This window comes from Asterias rubens, chromosome 21 (assembly GCF_902459465.1).
Source record: "Asterias rubens chromosome 21, eAstRub1.3, whole genome shotgun sequence".
In the NCBI taxonomy this organism is placed as follows: Eukaryota; Metazoa; Echinodermata; class Asteroidea; order Forcipulatida; family Asteriidae; genus Asterias; species Asterias rubens.
This window is the reverse complement of record NC_047082.1, coordinates 9,999,002-10,019,053: the sequence shown is the minus strand read 5'-3', so window position 1 is coordinate 10,019,053 and position 20,052 is coordinate 9,999,002. Positions and strand designations below refer to the sequence as shown.

Here is a 20,052-nt window from a genome sequence, read left to right as displayed (position 1 = left end):
TGTTGAATGAGGTGCATTGTGGGATATATATGGATCAAATTTGGATACCAGCTAGACCACAATGCACCTAATTCCCCGGTATTTGCGAAAAGGTCTATGGGAGTTCACTATGGCAGCAACAAAAGTGTGACGGAAATCTGTTAAAACCAAAATGGCAACCTGTTTTTGATATTGTGGGATGTTTTAATTTGGGACTTTGGTTAAACAAAAATTTATCATATAACCATGGGTGTTGATTGGTCAGTGCGAAATGGAGGAAGGGCTTATATCGTTAACTGCCAAAATGTCCAGTGGTAACTGATAATGTAACGACTGCATTGCAAGGATTCTATTTATTTATAAATATATATTTATTATGGATAAATATGTGGCAATATATTTGATGTAAGTTTAGTTTAAGAAGTGCCTTATTTTGTTTAATTGAAACTCAGTCAATCTCAAATGACCCTTAGAAGGTTTTAGAAATAGTAAATTTTAAAGTGGAGCATTTTGCGACTCAAATTTCTAGATTCGCACAATTTTTCAAGCTGTTTTTACAAAAATAATGACGTGTGCATATCAATATGAATTTCAAATAATAATAATAAAAAGCGCAGCCATGGTAATAAATGAATAAATAAATAAAGAAATTGCAAAGATTATGTGAAATACGACTGGTATAAAAGCTTATAATGGTATCATCAATACAAAACTAAGAGGTGCTGTTCATTAATTAAAAAGAAATGAATATAAAAAAATGTAATAATATTTAATAATTCTCTATGGCTGCATTTGATAACATGCAGCTTCATTTCCAATTGAATATTCACTTGACCTTCAAACCAAACAAAGGTTGCCATGGCAATTGGATGACTTTGTTTCGCTTTGAGCCCTAGGTTTTTATTATCCTTCGCGCTTGGTTTTTATTATCCTTTGCGTGGCTTTTATGTATGACAACCTCGGCTCAACATTCAACAAGGTTTTCTAGACGCGTTTCTTCCAATATTTGTCAAATCTCTCACATTGAAATGGACCAGGCCCAAATTGCATGCCTGTGTTTTTCTGGAGTTCTGTGTTTACATTTATCATTTGCTGTTGGAGACCAAGCGCAAATGTGTGCGCTAGCTTTGCAAGAGATGATTGTGTAGTAAATTTGAAGTGTGCTTATGCATAAGCAACATTTCTTTACTATCCTTTGAAGTACGCTTTCATAAAGTGACGATGTATCTGCTTACCATGAGGCGCTGATTTTTCTTTCACGGTAAGCAGAGATAAGATTTCCCTGTTACTCTTGAACTGAACATAGAATTCCCTGAGTCTTGAACACCCAGCAGGGTGGATATGTGCGCATTACAAGTCTTATTATTATTATTTTTTACTTGTAATTGGGCCCAGTTATTTTTCTGAACCACCACAACTCAAAGAGAGATTATTTTGTATCTCCGACATGCGAAAGTTCATAGACCTTCATCATGCTGTCACCATCTTGGTCTCGTTCCCCGTTTCCATAATAGTAATGGAAGCTTTTATATTCATTGCACCAGACTATTATTTCGTCCAGCCTCAGTTTGGTTACAATGAGTTGGAAAAAGTAAAATCAAGATGGCCACCCATGATAAAGTTCTATTGGCTACCATGTTGAGGAGCTCAAATTATTTTATATTTCCCAAAAGAAATGCTAAATAACACTTTTTTAATTAAATATTGTTGGTAGAGGTTGAGGTTGCTTTAATTGTTTGTTTTGTCTGGGAGGAATGAAAAGTGAACTAAAAAATTAAAAATTTAATTAAATTATTCTGGGTTTGCTTTGTACTTTTGTCACAAATTTAGTTTGCCTTTAAAATATCTAGATTTGTGTATATTTTTTGATAGAGAATTCAATGACAGAAAACATGTGCCATTAATTCACATTGTAGAATTGTTGACAAATAAAAAAAAAGTTGATATAGTAATGAAAACAATACTTCTGACTTGTGCATTTTTTAGTTGTCTCATTTTTGTACGAAGTCTTAATTCCCTAGCAAAAGTCATTAAACAAATAAAAATGTGTCGTTTATCGTACTTGGTAAGATAAACAAATTAATGAAAAAAATACATTGATTCGAAAGCTTTGTTGGTCTTTTTTATTTTTTGGAGGGGGGAGAATGTGTTCAACATCCTTGACAAAACATCAAACAATATAACATGAATGTGTTCTCTTAATTTTCTCTAAAATAATTATGTCCTGTGTTCATGCCATGCCACCAGCAAACGCCGCAGCAATTTCCTACCAAACGGCCGTCACTCAATGTATAGAATTAGACATATAGCCGGTGTCAGATGCAAGGGCGGTTTTGCACGGGGGCGGACACAACTGCATATGCAAATGTGTCCGGTCGAAATGTTTCGGCAAAATATTGAAAAAAGTCACAAATGGTTATCCCAGCATTTTTACCAAATGTCGGCCAGATATTTAACAAATTCACAAGGGGGTAAGTCCAGCATTTTTATCAAATTTCAGCCAAATTATCAAAAAAATCACAAGGGGTAAGTCCAGCATTTTCATCAATTTGTTTGCCAAGTATTGAACTAAAATACAAGGGGTTAGTCCAGAAAGAAAGGAAATTACATCATCAAAAGGAATGAACAGCAAGGCTTACCCTTTGTAATTTTAGTCCAAATGATATGAACCATCAAAAGGAATGAGCAGCAAGTAATTTAAGCTGAACTTACATGAAACATGTAAAGGAATGAGCAGCAAAGCTTACCCCCTTGTAGCTAAATGACATGATGCACCAAAACCAATGTTCTTCAAGGCGTACCCCTATAGCTATATGCATAACGTATGGCTGGGAGCTACGAGACCCGGGTTCAAGTCCCGCTGCGGTCTTTATTTTCTGTTTTGCTTTAACGTAGTGAGTGAATTATATAAGTAGTATAAAAATCATCTCCAAACACCAGCGGGCACTGTGGCGACACGGTGTACTGGATAGTTCAATTGCGTGCAATCCAGAGCTGGGACACCGGTTCGAATCCTACCTGTACCAAGAGGGACATGACTTTTACTGCTTGCACCAGTAATGGATTGGGGTCCGTCATGTCTTTCCCCAAATTAGGTGTGGATGAAAATATTCCGTGTGGGAGAGTAAAGGAGGGACCGGGACTGGCAAGTCCCTTAAGGGTTCTAATGGGTGATCACCACGCTGGTTTCGATCAGACTTTGAGTCCCCTGAATGCCTGGTCGTCACTCTGACTAACTCTTTGCCCAAATTTACATTATATTTATTTAAACTATATACCCAAGTATTTAGACCGGGTTTTAAATACAATCACAGGGGGTCAGTCCAGCATTTTAATCAAACAATTAGGACCCCAAAAATTAATAATCACAAGAGGGGTAAGTCGGCATTTGAATTTTTATTTTGGCAAAAACTGGACAAAATCACAAGGGGTTAAGTTTAGCATTTTTAGTAAATTTAGGTTAAAATATAAAAGAATCACATCGGGGTAAGTCCAGCATTTTTACCAAATTATTGCCAAATATTGAAAAAATCAAAGAGCAACTTATTAGCATCTGCAGTTCATGCGTAGGGGCATAGCATTTATACCTATATTTTTTTGCCAAATATGACCGACATTTGATACAAATGCTGGAGTTTCCCTTTGTGATTGTTTCAATATTTGGGGAAAAAAAAGATAAAAATGCTGGACTTACCCCTTGTGATTTTTTCAATATTTAGCATAAATTTGATGAAAATGCTGGACTTACCCCTTGTGATTTTGTCAATGTTTGGCCGAAATTTGATGAAAATGCTGGACTTACCCCTTGTGATTTTTTCAATGTTTGGCCGAAATTTGATGAAAATGTTGGACTTACCCCTTGTGATTTGTTCAATATTTTGGCCAAAATTTGATAAAATCGCTTGACTTACCCCTTGTAATTTTTTCAATATTTGGCCAATATTTGATAAAAATGCTGGACTTACCCCTTGTGATGTTTTCATTATTTGGCCGAAATTAATAAAAAATACTTGACTTGCCCCTTGTGATTTTGTTCAATGTTTGGCCGAAATTTGATAAAAATGTTGTTGTGATTGTTTCAATATTTTGGCAAAAATTTGATAAAAATGTTGGACTTACCCCTTGTGATTTTTTTCAATATTTTTGCCAAAATTTGGTGAAAACGCTGGACTTACCCTTTGTGATTTTTTCAATGTTTGGCCGAAATTTGATGAAAATGTTGGACTTACCCCTTGTGATTTGTTCAATATTTTGGCCAAAATTTGATAAAATCGCTTGACTTACCCCTTGTAATTTTTTCAATATTTGGCCAAATTTGATAAAAATGCTGGACTTACCCCTTGTGATGTTTTCAATATTTGGCCGAAATTAATAAAAAATACTTGACTTGCCCCTTGTGATTTTGTTCAATGTTTGGCCGAAATTTGATAAAAATGTTGTTGTGATTGTTTCAATATTTTGGCAAAAATTTGATAAAAATGTTGGACTTACCCCTTGTGATTTTTTTCAATATTTTTGCCAAAATTTGGTGAAAACGCTGGACTTACCCTTTGTGATTTTTTCAATGTTTGGCCGAAATTTGATGAAAATGTTGGACTATCCCTTGTGATTTGTTCAATATTTTGGCAAAAATTTGATAAAAATGCTTGACTTACCCTTTGAAATTTTTTCACTATTTGGCCAAAATTTGATAAAAATGCTGGACTTACCCCTTGTGTTTTTTTTTCAATATTTTTGCCAAAATTTGATGAAAATGCTGGACTTGCCCCTTGTGATTTTTTTTAATGTTTGGCCGAAATTTGATGAAAATGTTGGACTTACCCCTTGTGATTTTTTCAATATTTGGCCTAAATTTAATAAAAATGCTGGACTTACCCATTGTGATTTTTTCAATATTTGGCCAAAACTTGATGAAAATGTTGGACTTGCCCCTTGTGTTTTTTTCAATGTTTGGCCGAAATTTGATGAAAATGTTGGACTTACTCCTTGTAATTTTTCAATATTTTAACAAAAATTTGATAAAAATGCTTGACTTACCCCTTGTGATTTTTTCAATATTTGGCAAAAATTTGATGAAAATGCTGGACTTACCCCTTGTGATTTTTTCAATATTCGGCAAGAATTTGATAAAAATGCTAGACTAACCCCTTGTAATTTTTTCAATATTTGGCCGAAATTAATAAAAATGCTGGACTTACCCCTTGTGATTTTTTCATTGTTTGGACGAAATTTGATAAAAATGTTGGACTTACCCCTTGTGATTTGTTCAATATTTTGACAAAAATTTGATAAAAATGCTTGACTTACCCCTTGTAATTTTTTCAATATTTTTGCAAAAATTCAATAAAAATGCTGGACTTATCCCTTGTGATTTTTTTCCTCAATAATTGGCCCAAATTCAATAAAAATACTGTACTAACCCCTTGTGATTTTTTTCACAAAGATAGCATTTATATATAGGGGCATAGCATTTATACCTATATTTTTTTGCCAAATATTGAAAAAAATCAATACTTGGCCGACATTTGATACAAATGCTGGAGTTTCCCCTTGTGATTGTTTCAATATTTGGGGAAAAAAAAGTAAAAAATGCTGGACTTACCCCTTGTGATTTTTTCAATATTTAGTATAAATTTGATGAAAATGCTGGACTTACCCCTTGTGATTTTTTCAATGTTTGGCCGAAATTTGATGAAAATGCTGGACTTACCCCTTGTGATTTTTTTAATGTTTGGCCGAAATTTGATGAAAATGTTGGACTTACCCCTTGTGATTTGTTCAATATTTTGGCCAAAATTTGATAAAATCGCTTGACTTACCCCTTGTAATTTTTTCAATACTTGGCAAAAATTTGATAAAATTGCTGGACTTACCCCTTGTGATTTTTTTCAATATTTCGGCCAAAATTTGATAAAAATGCTGGACTTACCCCTTGTGATTTTTTCAATGTTTGGCCGAAATTTGATGAAAATGTTGGACTTGCCCCTTGTGATTTTTTCAATGTTTGGCAGAAATTTGATGAAAATGTTGGACTTACCCCTTGTAATTTTTTCAATATTTGACCAAAATTTGATAAAAATGCTGGACTTACCCCTTGTAGTTTTTTCAATATTTGGCAAAAATTCAATAAAAATGCTAGACTAACCCCTTGTAATTTTTTCAATATTTGGCCTAAATTTGATAAAAATGCTGGACTTACCCCTTGTGATTTTTTCAATATTTTGGCCAAAATTTGATAAAAATGTTGGACTTACCCCTTGTAATTTTTTCAATATTTGGCCTAAATTTGATAAAAATGCTGGACTTACCCCTTGTAGTTTTTTCAATAAATGGCAAAAATTTGATAAAAATGCTTGACTAACCCCTTGTAATTTTTTCAATATTTGGCCTAAATTTGATAAAAATGCTGGACTAACCCGTTGTAATTTTTTCATAATTTGGCAAAAATTTGATAAAAATGCTGGACTTACCCCTTGTGATTTTTTCAATATTTGGCCAAAATTCGATAAAAAGTTTCAATATCAATTTGGCCTAAATTTGGTGAAAACGCTGGACTTACCCCTAGTGATTTTTTAATATTTTTGCAAAAATTTGATAAAAATGCTGGACTTACCCTTTGTGATTTGTTCAATATTTTGCCAAAATTCAATAAAAATGCTGGACTTACCCCTTGTGATTTTTCAATATTTTTGCAAAAATTCAATAAAAATGCTGGACTTACCCCTTGTGATTTTTTTCCTCAATAATTGGCCCAAATTCAATAAAAATACTGTACTAACCCCTTGTAATTTTTTTTCACAAAGATGCTGGATCTTTTTCAAGTACCTTTCATCATTTGCTTAAGTTCCGCAATTTTATACAGGCAAGGAACCATGCTTTCAAAAAATAAATTCATGAAATAAATCAAACGGCTACAGTTCTCTCCGGGGAAAATACCTTTTAAATGTTCTGAAACTATTAAATCATCATTTGAAAGACAGTTATATAGAAAGCATTTGTTGAATAAAACAATGACCATAATTGGTTATTAATAAATAACAAAATAAACAACTAAACTTTCTATACAAAAGATACTGTTTCTGTGGCATGGTATGCAGTTTGTAAACACTTACTATCTACACAAGTAGAGCCATTGTCTTTTTGATCCAGTGGTCGGGGAGGTATTTCCCGTCTTGGAAACTTACTTCCATCACCCTATAAGAATATGGCCCAATGTCATTGAGCTGCTCCAAGCACAAAGTCATGCTTAATAATTGTGCTTTTCAGGTTTCAGGTTTCAGGTTTATTTTCCATACCATGTGTACATGTACAATGTAAGGGAAAACCTAATTAAAGAACTTTTTAATAGTATCTAAAATGGTTACGGACTCAAGCTGTTAGAAATGCCATTTCTGACTGGTTTCTAGCTCATTAATTTGAAACATTGAAAAGCACTTCCTTCTCAAGCAGCTGTTACAAAATGGCGGATGATGGACCACCATAGAGTTATATATAAGAACTAGAGGGCGACTGGCCTATATACGCGCTCCGGCATGCGCGCAGGCGGCCATTTTTTAAGTTGACAAAACTGGCATCTCACAGCGTGTGTTTGTGCGGCCATTTTGTAAGTTGAACAGCATCGCGTGAGCGTTAAATAAAAAAAACCTCAAACGCGTATTTCATATTCAACGCGCGTGCAGAATGACGCGCTTGTCATCTTGCGATCCCGTGGCGTTTGTGCACGAAGCATCACTCGTGCGCCCTCTAGTTCTTATATATAACTCTATGTGGACCACCCAAAGACAAAGATAATGTGACCTTAGAAATGTGATGCTTACTAAGTGCAGAATGCGATGGTAAGCAGACCTATCAAATTTGGCCAATCGGCGGCTGACCTTCGGATTATGATGAAAATAAACACAAATTAAGGAACTTTATAGAAATGATCATCAATCTAGGGCTTACATGTTAAACTATAGTCTCTAGTTTGATCTACTGTTGCAATAAATAAATTTTGCTGTATATACTTTTGAAACTTAGCAAACATTTCTACAGCTTTCTTTGTTTAAATACAATCTACATTTTACAATTTTATACACTGTATACATGAGTAAAACTATACACATTTAAAACAAAACTTGTATACATAATTTAAATTTGCTACTTTTTTTACAGTACAGTTGTGTTTAATATCTTAAGAAAACATATTCATCAAAAATAACTGTGAAAGATTGTTTGAAAGATTTGTGAAAGTGGATAACTTTGTGACATGTAGCTTGCCACTGCAAATTCACCTTTGATTGTGTTTTGCTTTTCCTTTGAAATTTGTCTGTAACATTTCAGCATTGACGTTGAAAGCACCATTGCAGCATTTAATTTTAAATGAGCTAATTGGTCGAAGAGACTCTCCCAACTGTCCAATCAGAAGGCTTCATAATAATCTTTCACTAATTCATCATCCACTCACCACTGTTTATAAATAAATTCCTCAAAGTGGACAACAAACAATATTGTTTTATATTTAAACACTTAAATGTTATTGGTCGAGACCTTAGAAATAGAACTCGGAGAACGCTAAGTGCGTCACTGTGCATGCCATTTCGCTGTGAGATCATTTTTATGGATGTGCATATGCCATTTTGTTTATGCTTGTACAGGAGACGTCTTGAACATTGACCAATAAAAACACGTAGAAACAATCTATGTACGATGCCAGTTTGCCATTTACGTGCGTCACACGATGATCATTTTGCCATACCTGTGTATCGCATGGTATCAATACGCCGCGTCCACAGAGGGCGGTCGAACTCGGCGTTCTCCGGGATATATTTCTATGGTCAAGACCAACAACCAGCTGTCAATTGATATATATTTCAGAAATAGCACCAAAGACTGAGTTGACATTGCAATGATTCTGTGGCTGTGTCTTAACAATGGTCGTTGGCTGTGGCTAGAGTCTACTGTACCTTCTTTAATACACTACTGCTAACATGCTGCACATGCAAAGTTTTCATTATTTCCGATGTGGCAGGAGATTCTGTCCCCCCTGAGATTCTATGTACCCACCCCCCCCCCCCCCCCCCCCCCCCCGCCCCTATGACGAACTGTGTCAAACTTCTTCTGATAGCGCCCTCTTTTGAATCACCCTCCTCCAGCCAGTGTTAATTCCCCATTTTTGGGACAGAATATCTGACGGTCACAGAATTCCCCGGGACACATTAATATCTGTTCTTTCTGAGAACATTAAGTAATTTCCGTGTCAGCCACAGGATTTGTTAGTTAAGTTTTATCGAGCAGTGGTTGATAGCCAAATATTACTACTCATTTAAAACACAGCCTCAAGTCAAGGCCATTGTCATGGCTTAAGCCCGGTTCATACTTCCTGCGAATGCGAAACAAATTTTGACAAATTCACAACCAATAATTCGCATCAGTTTAAATGTGCTTGACTCCTGTGAAACATTCGCTGCGAAAACAGCCCTGTGACGCCAAAAATTTGCTTCGCATTCGCATGAAGTATGAACCGGGCTTAAGGCTACCTGGCTAAAGCTAACACTGCAGCTTCCCACATACTACAACACTGTCAAAGTAGCCGGTAGACACAGCCAAAGTAAGACACTCAATTCAGCCCTTTATATAGTCAAACCTTAGGTCACGGGGCACTGGTCTTGAATCACATCAACCAACTCCACCGCTGAAGTGAAGGTATAGGGTCTTCCTTGATTGAACCTCAAGTTCTGAATACAGCCAGCGAAGTGAGTTTGGATGTCTCCAATATGTCTCCATTGCTCATCTGTCAAAGGGAAACATCAAAGTTTGTGTCTGAAATCTTGTGTAAAACTATTAAAGCTAGTCTTTTTCATCGTAGAAAAGACCAAAAGACCCAAGACCACTATCCCAAACATTATGCATAAAATAACAAACCTGTGATAATTTGGGCTTAAAGATGCTATGTCAGATTTTTGGCCCCAAACATTAAAAAATATATTTTTTTTAAAGAATGGTATTTCAAAGAGTATCACCTGCTCTAACGAAAAAAAGTTTAACTTTACTTTTAATGGTCTGGAACCATGACAAAAATTTAAAACGTTTCTTATAAAACACATAAGAATTGGTCACGTGACATTGTTGGGATCTCGACTTTATTTCACTGCTACTAATAATTGGCGGACTTTTTCGAGCATTGGCTCAAATGAAAGCTTGTAACTTTCTCGACCCCCATCAAAATACCTATTGAATTTTAAATCAAAATTTTTGGTTCAAATCGGCCAAAAATCTGACAATTGCTCATCGAAGTTGCAAGAATTTTTTTTTTTTTTTAAGTAACAAGAACCATCTGCCCTCACGGTTACTTATTCAAACCCCTGGGTCAAGAGAAGCAATCAAAGTAAAACATGTTGTTTAAGGGCACAAGTGTATTGACCGGGATTCGAACCCACACACAGTGAGTTACACACCAGAACTTGAATTTTATACTGTAAACCACCCGGCCATGACAACCTGATAATGACCTTTGAGATGTCTACTGAGTGTTAATAAGAGTAATGCCATTCTTTGAAAAAAAAGATCTACTGTACGCAAAATGTCAAGAAAGGTACAAACAAGCTCTCTTTGGTTACTATGAAATGTCGGTACACTAATATGGAGAAAACAGTTAACTCCAAACATCATCCAGGTAAGTTTATAATCCATCTAGGATTTCACTTTTCTATCCTCGGGGTACGAGGGCGAGAGAAACTATAAAAGTAGGCCTGCTGCCCACGCCATTCCTATTTAAGGGTGCTAGTTGCTAAATAAAGCTGAAGTCGCTAAATAAAGATGAAGGGTAAACAGACTAACATAACTGACTTTGTTACTAATTATATCTAGGAAAAAAAAAAACCTTCAGGCAAAATTATTAATCAAGGGAACCTGTAAATAACGAAGACTGAGAAAGTCTAAGGTATCCTTGCATCATTAAATCTAGGAAAAAGAGGGTCAAATTTTCTGGTGCTTGTTTTTTAAGCAGTAAATGATTGATGATTAACCCAATTCACCTGTTAAAGTCTTTCATCATAAACATCGTGCGCAATTTTGAGAGTCACTCTCCCCTTGTGAACACAGAAGCAATCCTTCAATCTTCAAAGGACAGCTAAAAACTTGCCCTTTCAAACAGACTTTTAAATCCTGGACTCTTGACTTTGCGAAGCATTGGCCTTGAATGGCATTTTTTTTGTCATATACTTTGCGCTTGTAAAAGTGTTGTTTACCATTTTATTATTATTGTGCTGTAGTGTATGGGAAACCTATCTTTAAAGACACCTGTTGGTAACTGTCAAAGACCAGTCTTCTTACTTGCTGTATCTCAACAAATGCATAAAATAACAAACCTGTGAAAATTTGAGCTCAATCGGTCATCAAAGTTGCGAGATAATAATGAAAGAAAAAACACCCTTGTCATACGAAGTTGTGTGCTTTCAGATTCTTGATTTCGAGACCTCAAGTTCTAAATCTGAAGTCTCGAAATCAAATTCGAGGAAAATAACTTCTTTCTCAAAAACTAAATTACTTCAGAGGGAACCGTTTCTCACAATGTTTTATACTACTAACAGCTCCCCATTACTCATTACCAAGTAAGGTTTTATGCTAATAATTATTTTGAGTAATTACCAATAGTGTCCATGGCCTTTAACCCATCTCAGATCTCACTTGTCTCAACTCAAGGTTAGAATATAAATACTAAAAGAAACTATAAATGCAGATCCACCCAGTGTTTTTATTATCGAGTGCAATTTGCTAAATATGGCTTTGAGTTGAAAATTACTTATTAAGAACAAAACAAAACCTTCAGGCAAAATGATATCAACAAGAATTAAGGGCATCTGTAAATAATTAAGACTAAAGAATACTAAAGGTATCCATGCATCAATAAATCAAAGACTAGAGGGTTTTTGATTCCCAGGGATGTCTGGATAGGCTGTTGAGAAAAAAAACTGAACTCTGCGAGCATAAGGCGCGAAAAGCATGCGAGGTCAAAATATTGTGAGCATGAAGCCCAATTATTAACATTCATCTTTAGTCTTTTAGAGTTTGATCTTTTAAAAACAAAACAAAACAAAAACGGAATTCCATTTTTAAAACGAAGAAATCACATCCCTGATTTCCTTACCTGGGAATCCTCCAATTGATATTGCACCCGCTGTGTTAGAGCCAGTCCCTTCAACTCCGTTAAAGATGAAGTTATCATCGTCTACGAGTAGCTCAAGATTACTCCCTCGGTTGACGGCGTGCAGCGTATGGAAATGATTATCGCACAAGGAGAGTGTCTCATCACCAGAGAAGGTAACCATTCGAGGTCCAGTTCGATTAGTCGCCATTTTAAGGATAATCTGTCAAGACAAAACACCATGAATTCTCAAAAAAAAATTGAAGATGAATCCTGCCGGTGAGCGAAGACAAATTTTCGGAATCCCAGACAGTGAGTGGTTTAAGGGGAGGTATATATTGTTTGGTAATCATTATTAAAATGAATGGCAATAAAAACTATTGGTAAGAAGCCTACAGCAGCTTTTGATAGTATAAAACCTTTTGAAAAACAATTCACGTCTAAGTACTGGTGAAATGCTTCTCAGATTGTGAAATTATTCTTCCTGCTTGGACATATTCCCTCCAGATTTTTTCATCGATATCTCAAAAACATGACCACCAATTGAAATAAATTTTTTACATGTTGTATAAATCTACATTTATACATACATTTATATGGGATTGAAACGATAAAAAAAAAAAATCCAAAACGATTCCAAAAACCAAATCTGGGCTGTTAAGTACGTTACAAGTTTGATAGCTCGAACAACCCAACGTTCCCTCCAAAAAGCATTTATTACCACATACCACAAGTACAGACACTTTATGGAAAGGTTTGCAGTAACACTATGTAATGACTCTCTCTAAATGAGTTGGGGTGGTTCTGAAAATGAACCGTTTGTTTCAACTCGACGTTTCTGTAGAAAGCAGCTTTCTCCAGAAGACGATCAGAGCACACTGATCAAAACGTCGAGTTGAAACCAACGGTTCTTTTCTGAACCACCCCAACTCATTTAGAGAAAGTCATTACATGGTGTTACCGCAAACCTTTCCATGTCTTATTTCCACCATGCAAAGTTTGAAATCCAACCTATAGACACTTTGTTTGTACTGAGTGGCTTAAGCAGCCATTTATTCTAATTGAATACACAGATAAAGCATTTATCCTGAGAGTTTTTATTCAAAAGTTACCTCTTTGTTTATAATCTCCAAGGAGAGACCCCCTCCCATGTTGTCGTCAATTGAGAGAAGAATTGCTGAGTCTTGAGTCGTCCGGAAACTAAAACTCACCACAAAGTCAACGTCTATCTGTAAGTGTCCATCTGATAAACAAAGACAAGTTTATTTAAAACCAGTGAGAGATCATTTAATTGAGGCACAAATATAGGATAGGTCAATTTACCCCCAAAAATAATACTTTTAATTCACAACTTTGCATACTATAAAATTGTTCATGTTTGTTTGTGATTATCTTCCCCTCAAGGAAACTCGACAAGCTCCCACATGGGAAAACAAACGCCAAGAAACCTCGAGATGAGCAAACCATGGTGCCATTGGGCCATACACATCAATTTAGAATTGTGTATGGGTGTTCACCGTCTCTTACGTAACTAAGCAGAAGCTTGCCCCGAATCATGTGACTTAGCAACTGTCTCTATAGACTGTAGCGAATAACACCTTTGTTACTATGAAAGTGGCCATAGGTCATCAGGCCTGTGCGTGTTTAATCGCGTGCCTCATCAATGAAGCACACAGCGTTCACAGTTTGATTTCTATGGCACACGCACGCACATGCTCACATACACCCTGTTGTTGGGCAGGTATTTGAATGGTGACGTCATATTCGATGCGGTCTAAAGTCTGAGGAATTCTTAAGCAGTAACTTGTTATCAATCATGCCATTGTACTAAACAATATTCAAATCTAACACGTAAATGGCTAATTACCATCTGAGCCCAATTTCATGGAGCTGCTAAGCACAAAAATTTGCTTAGCATAAATGTTCTTCCTTGATAAAAACAGGATTACCAACCAAGTTTTCATTCGTTGCATATTGCTTGTTACTGGTTTTTAGCTGTTGTTTGCTTACCCTGAAAATCACGTGGAAATTTGGTTGGTAATCCTGTTTTTATCGACGGAAAAATTTCATGCTAAGCAAATTTTTGTGCTTAGCAGCTCTATGAAATTGGCCCCTGTTTCATTTCTCCTTACCTAGTAACGCGTATCCAGCACCGTGGAAGTATGCTCCCGGTTCTGTGCTCATATAGCACGGGGTGACCAGACTGCTGACCTGGGGTCTAGTTAGATCTAACGCATTCTCATTGATGGTGATCTCACGGATGCAGCCTTCCAAACTTTGCATTTCCTGAAACAGAAAAAAACCAAGACATTTTTATTTAATAGATGTACCTGCTGCTAAAATATAGGATTCAACAGCTAGCTACCGGGCAATCTCAGTGGTCTTGTTGGTAAGACACTGCTCTAGAATTGCAAGGGTCGTGGGTTTGAATCCCACCCAAGTAACATACCTGTGATTTTTGTGCCCAGAACTAAAGAAAGTACTGAGAAATTAATAAGACATTTCTAAGTAGCATGATAACTTTTAAAGTTAAGTCCATACTTGTGATGCTAGTTTTTTGTACTTTGTAATTTTTTAAAGAATTCTTTTACATTAAAAAAAAATATTTTAATTCAAAATTATTTTCACCCACCCACCAATACACCCACCCCAAATCTCATTTTTAAAATATTGAATGGCTCTATAATATAACATACACTGAAGAATAAAGTGTTGCCTCTCATGGACCAGATATTTTGGATCAAAGGTCTCCAACATCAGTACTTTTCAATGGCTCTTCTAACTTTAATAAGTAACTTTGTAGTTTAATCATAAAAAGAAAATTTGAACTTGGCCAGCTACGTATTTTTACTTTTTCTTTTACAAATGTTTGGTTAACAACAACTCTATTTCATCTGAAATGCCCTTTGAGGTTTTTTTTCTTTTGACCACCCACCCAAACTTTCGGGAGCTAGATCGCATCACAATGTGCAACCATGTGAAGTACAAAACTTACCAACAGAAACAAACCAATGCAATAATTAATGTTACAAACTTGCTCACCATTCCATTAATTGTCTTTGGTAAGCTGGATGGCCCACCCCCAACGTAGAGAGGAGAGTCAAACTTAACAGCATTGATTCTCTTAGAAAAACGTTCTCTCTGGGACTCAAAGGTATCAAGGGTCAAGGAGATGGTGCGACGGTTCTTCAAAACTTTAATCTATGGAAATAAAATAAGAAAAGAAACCACTGGATTGAAAGCTTTAGGAAGTTTATTAGAATATTATGTTTAAACAAGGAAGGTAGTGGTGGCACTTTAAGACTAACTAATTCCATTAAAAAAACTACATGAATTTTCGTAGCACCTACTTCATCAGATGAAGTTGTTGTCGCTACAAAGCTTACATCCGTTTTTATTTTATTTATGTTATTAGTTAGTTTTTAAGTTTACGCAGGCCCTGAGAGGATCCAACACCCCCCAACTCTTTCCTCTACGCAGTAGCACTTAACAAATTACGTCAACAAAACTACATGAGCTTTCACAGCAACAGCTACTTCACCGGATGAAGTATTTGTCGCTACAAAGCTCACTAAGTTTTGTTTAATGTAATTAGTTAGTTTTTAAGCTTGCAAAACACAATCCCCTTAGGGGATCCCCATCCCCCCCCCCCCTTACCTGGAAGTACCACTGCCAACAGCATTGTACACTAACAAAATATGACCCTGCTCAAAACGTCATCGCAAACATTCTTACAAACAATGTTAAATGAAAGTCAATTTAAAAGTGTGATAACGAACAGTACAACAAGGGTATCAGCGGACATCAACCAATCAAGCGTTCCAAGAAAATGTAACTAGTAGAAAATTGCCTGAAGTCATGAATAAACAAGTGCACTACCTCTCGAGACACAGACAGAATAATTTATTGGAACCCAAATAATTAAGACCTCCATGAATTTGTAAACAGCATATTTTATTTTAGTGAAGACACTAATGTCTTAATGCGGTGGTTGCAATTGAAAAGTAACAAAGTGTTGAGGGATAGGGGTTGGGATAGAGTGTGGAATTGGGAATGGGGGATTGGAATTGATGGGGATGGGGGGTGGGGACGGGGGGTGGGGATGGGAGGATGAGGGTTTAAGATGGGGGTGGGGATGGGAGGATGAGGGGTTAAGATGGGGGTTGGGATGAGGGATGGGGGTCAGGATTAGGTGATGGGGTTTGAGATAGGACAGGAATGAGGGTTAGGGTGAGAATGGGGGATTGGGGTGATGGTGAGTGGGTTTGACGCTGAAGGCACTTTAACATACAGAGTTTTCTCAAGGTATGTGGGACTACATTTTTAATTATGAGATCTACTCCATACATAACACCATGCAATGGTTTACAAGGTGCTGTGGTGCAATATGCTGCCACCATGGGATAATGGGATGAGGGTGGGGTGGAAATGGGGGATGGGGTTTGGGATGGGAGATAGTGGCGGGGGTTCTGGATGGGGATAGAAGGGTGGGGGATTGGGATGGGGTGGGGATGGGTTATGGGGGATGAGGGGTTGGGATGGGATGGGGCTTTGGGATTGGAGATGGTTGTGGGGGTTCTGGATGGGGATAGAAGGGTGGGGGTTGGGGATAGAAGGCTGGGGATTGGGATGGGGTGGGGATGGGATGGGTTATGGGGATGAGGGGTTGGGATGGGAGATGGTTGTGGGTGTTTGGGATGGGGCGGGTGGGGTTTTGGGATGGGGATAGAAGGGTGTGGGTTTAGATGTGGTGGGGATGGGTTATGGGGACGAGGGGTTGGGATGGGAGATGGTTGTGGGTGTTTGGGATGGGGCGGTGGGGTTTTGAAGATGGGGGTTGAGATGGGGATGGGGGTAGGGGATAAGTAATATTTGAGATGATCTTACCACATGCCACTGTCCATCATCAATGACATTGTGTGACAGTACATGTTTCGTCCCACTCTTCTCGCCATTGCTGAACGCAAAGAAGACGTAGCCCATCTTAAGATGGACAGAGCAGTAGACCTCGGGATTGTCATCCGACCCCAGGAAGAAGATCAAACTGTTGGGGGACGTGGTCCTCAGCTCGATGCTTATTATAAATCTGAGCATAAAAAAAACAAGAAAATAACAAGGAATTAATTAAGGCTCACACGGTGATGAACATGGTTGTTATTGTTCAAAAATGAGAATAATCTGAACTATTTGTTGGTCCACCTGGGTCTCGCCACGGAGCTGTCTGGTCGTCCCTGGTGTTACATTTCAGGGTTTTTTCACACCTGGAAAACTTAAAACCGGATCTGATTCAACAAGGTCATGAAGTGTCCCTCCCTCCCTCTGTTGGAAAACATTTCAATGCTCATTAAAAGTGCGACGGAAAATTCTGAAATCGGAGAGAAGAAATACTGACAAAGTCTCAGCTCAGTACTTTCAAAGGTAAATGGAAAAGAAATCCACTCGGGAACCTGTGCTCACATACAAACACTTATTCTTATTAGTAAGTGGCCTGATGTTTTGACCATAACAGAGCTTTTCTCGAAGGCCTATTTTAAGCCTCTGCTATGGTCGAAATGTCAGGCCATTAACTATCTCCTTGCATTTTGGTTGGTTAACAGTTTGCAACAGCTAACACCAATTTTATCACTTACTATTGTTAATTTATAAAAACAATTATTTGGCATATATAAAAATATCAAAAAGAACAATAAAAAATACAGAATGAACAGAACAATACAAAGGGGGGATAAATAAGCCAGGAGTAAGGAGCTATTAAATCAAATAAGAATGAATGAAACAAAATTCAATCCTGGCCTTAAAAATTCCAATTAGAGGGGAAATGATATTTTCTATTATTTTAACTAATTCAGTTTACCGGTACGCTGTTGTCTTTTTTGTTGTTGAAAAATAAACAAGTTCACCTAGTTCAATCGAGGGTTTTTTCTGTTTTCAGTGCGTCACACGTTAGAAAGGACAAGAGATTTAATCAACAACAACCAGATAGTGTAGGTCTCAAGAACGCTTTAATTATAACACATATATCTTGCACAAGGCTACGCGAAGCAAATCAAGTCCTTTTGCGGCACTTTGACTAGACAAACAGGAGGTGTTTATAGCCCTGTTAAACAGTCGGAATCCCCTCATTCATCTGAGACAAGGTTAGTTCATCTTGAGTAATCAAAAGGAGTTGGATGACCTCAATCTGAGTTGAAGCAGACAGAAACCAGTGCATGCGTTGACTTTAAAAGTACTGGACACTATTGGTGATTACTCAAAATGATAGTTAGCATACAATTCTACCTGATAACGGGCAATGGAGAGCTGTTAATAGTGTAAAACATCATGAGAAACTGCTCCCTCTGAAGTAATGTATTTTTGTTTAGAAAGAGGTAAATTCTAGCTAAAATAATAAAATACTTCAGGCTTGAAGCCATTTATTAGGCAACTTTGTGGACCAATTGAGTCCAAATTTTCACAGATTTGTTATTTTATGCATATTTGTTGGGATACATCAAGTGAGAATAGTTTTTGAGAAAGAGGTAAATTCTCACTCAAATAATAAAAGACTTCAGCTGAAGCCTTCAGCTGAAGGCTTTTATTTGTGCACCAAAGGTGTTTTTCTATCATTATTCTCTTGCAACTTACATGATCAATTCAGTCAAAATTTTCACAGATTTTTTATTTTAAGCATTTATGTTGGGACACACGAAGTGAAGGTACTCTGGTCTTTGACAATTATTGCAAAAACGTGTCATACCAGAGCCATTAAAGGAAAGGGTATACCTTTGGTGATCACTCATCAAATGACTGGCAATAAAAACTGACTTAGTGAGAAGTGCAGCAGCCTGCGAATAGTATAAAGCAATTTGAGAATCATTCACTTCGCAGTAATGTGGTTATGGGAAAAGACATATCAGGTTGTATCCCCAAAATAAATTTGAGAAATTTTCACATCAAAAACATTTCTCAGATTGTGTTTTCGAATTTCGAATGATTCATCTCAAAACTTGTCCGGCTTTTACTTTCATAACTCTTGGATTTATGTGGAAATTATGACACAAAATGTCAACTTTTCCATATGATCACTGCAGTATCTTGCCTGCCAGAAAATCCAAAGAATGTGCAAGGTCACACTGATGGTAAACAAAGGTCACATGGTCTAGCACACTTCACAATAACGTCTCAATGCGCTTTACAAAAAACAATACATGACACTACCTTTAAGAGATGCCTAAGTGGGTATGGAGACAAATACTTCTCCGAATGGGGGGACGCAAGTCAAGCATGGGAGAAGGAGTTAAGCACCCTTTCAACACTTTAATCATTGGGCATGTTTTCTTCAAATGAGGCCCAGTAATGATGTTCTACACAACTGACTTTGATTGACTTCGTCACATTCAAGCTGGGCCAAGTGAACCAAGTTGTGCTACCTTTTATCCAAATGTTTTTATATAGACTGATGGCCTAGGGCACAATCTTCTTTTTCCTCTTCTTTTTTTTTTTTTTTTTTTTTTTTTTTTCAACTGGCGGAGGTATACCGTAGAGAGAGGATGGTGTTTTCTCTATGGGTATGCTGAGTAGAGTGTCAAATAATCTGTTGTATTAGGTTTGCTTAATTCTACCCAAATGTGTAACAGACACTGTATACAACCAGTGCTTTTCAAGTCCTTTCTACAGGCAACATAATGTAATTTCTCTATGAACAATTGGCATGAAACTTTGTGATTCATATGTTATAGCCCAACTAACCTTGCTAAGCATGTTACCACTGCATAGCATATTCACAGCTAAAAAAACTATTAAGCAGATAATTGACTGACTAAGCAAAATAATAGAGATGCACCATAGATATGGCAATCTGGGTCCAATTTCATAAAGCTGTTAAGCAGAAGATACTGGATAGCAAATGTCTTTGCTAAGCAAATAAATAGTGGGGCACCAGTTTCATAACTTTATGCAATGTTGGCTAT

At 36.8% G+C, this 20,052-nt stretch overlaps 1 protein-coding gene across 1 annotated transcript in view; it reads right to left on the bottom strand.

Moving 5' to 3' along the window:
* Positions 1 to 9,418: 9,418 nt before the first annotated feature.
* LOC117304814 (laminin subunit alpha-2-like) overlaps positions 9,419 to 20,052 on the bottom strand; it is a 97,218-nt gene continuing 86,584 nt past the window's right edge. The window contains exons 59-64 of the mRNA XM_033789427.1: positions 16,991 to 17,189; positions 15,146 to 15,304; positions 14,236 to 14,389; positions 13,216 to 13,346; positions 12,107 to 12,326; positions 9,419 to 9,751 (exon numbers count right to left, since the gene is read on the bottom strand). Coding sequence (XP_033645318.1) covers positions 9,606 to 9,751; positions 12,107 to 12,326; positions 13,216 to 13,346; positions 14,236 to 14,389; positions 15,146 to 15,304; positions 16,991 to 17,189 — 1,009 coding nt within the window. The 3' untranslated portion in view covers positions 9,419 to 9,605. The remainder of the gene's footprint in view (positions 9,752 to 12,106; positions 12,327 to 13,215; positions 13,347 to 14,235; positions 14,390 to 15,145; positions 15,305 to 16,990; positions 17,190 to 20,052) is intronic.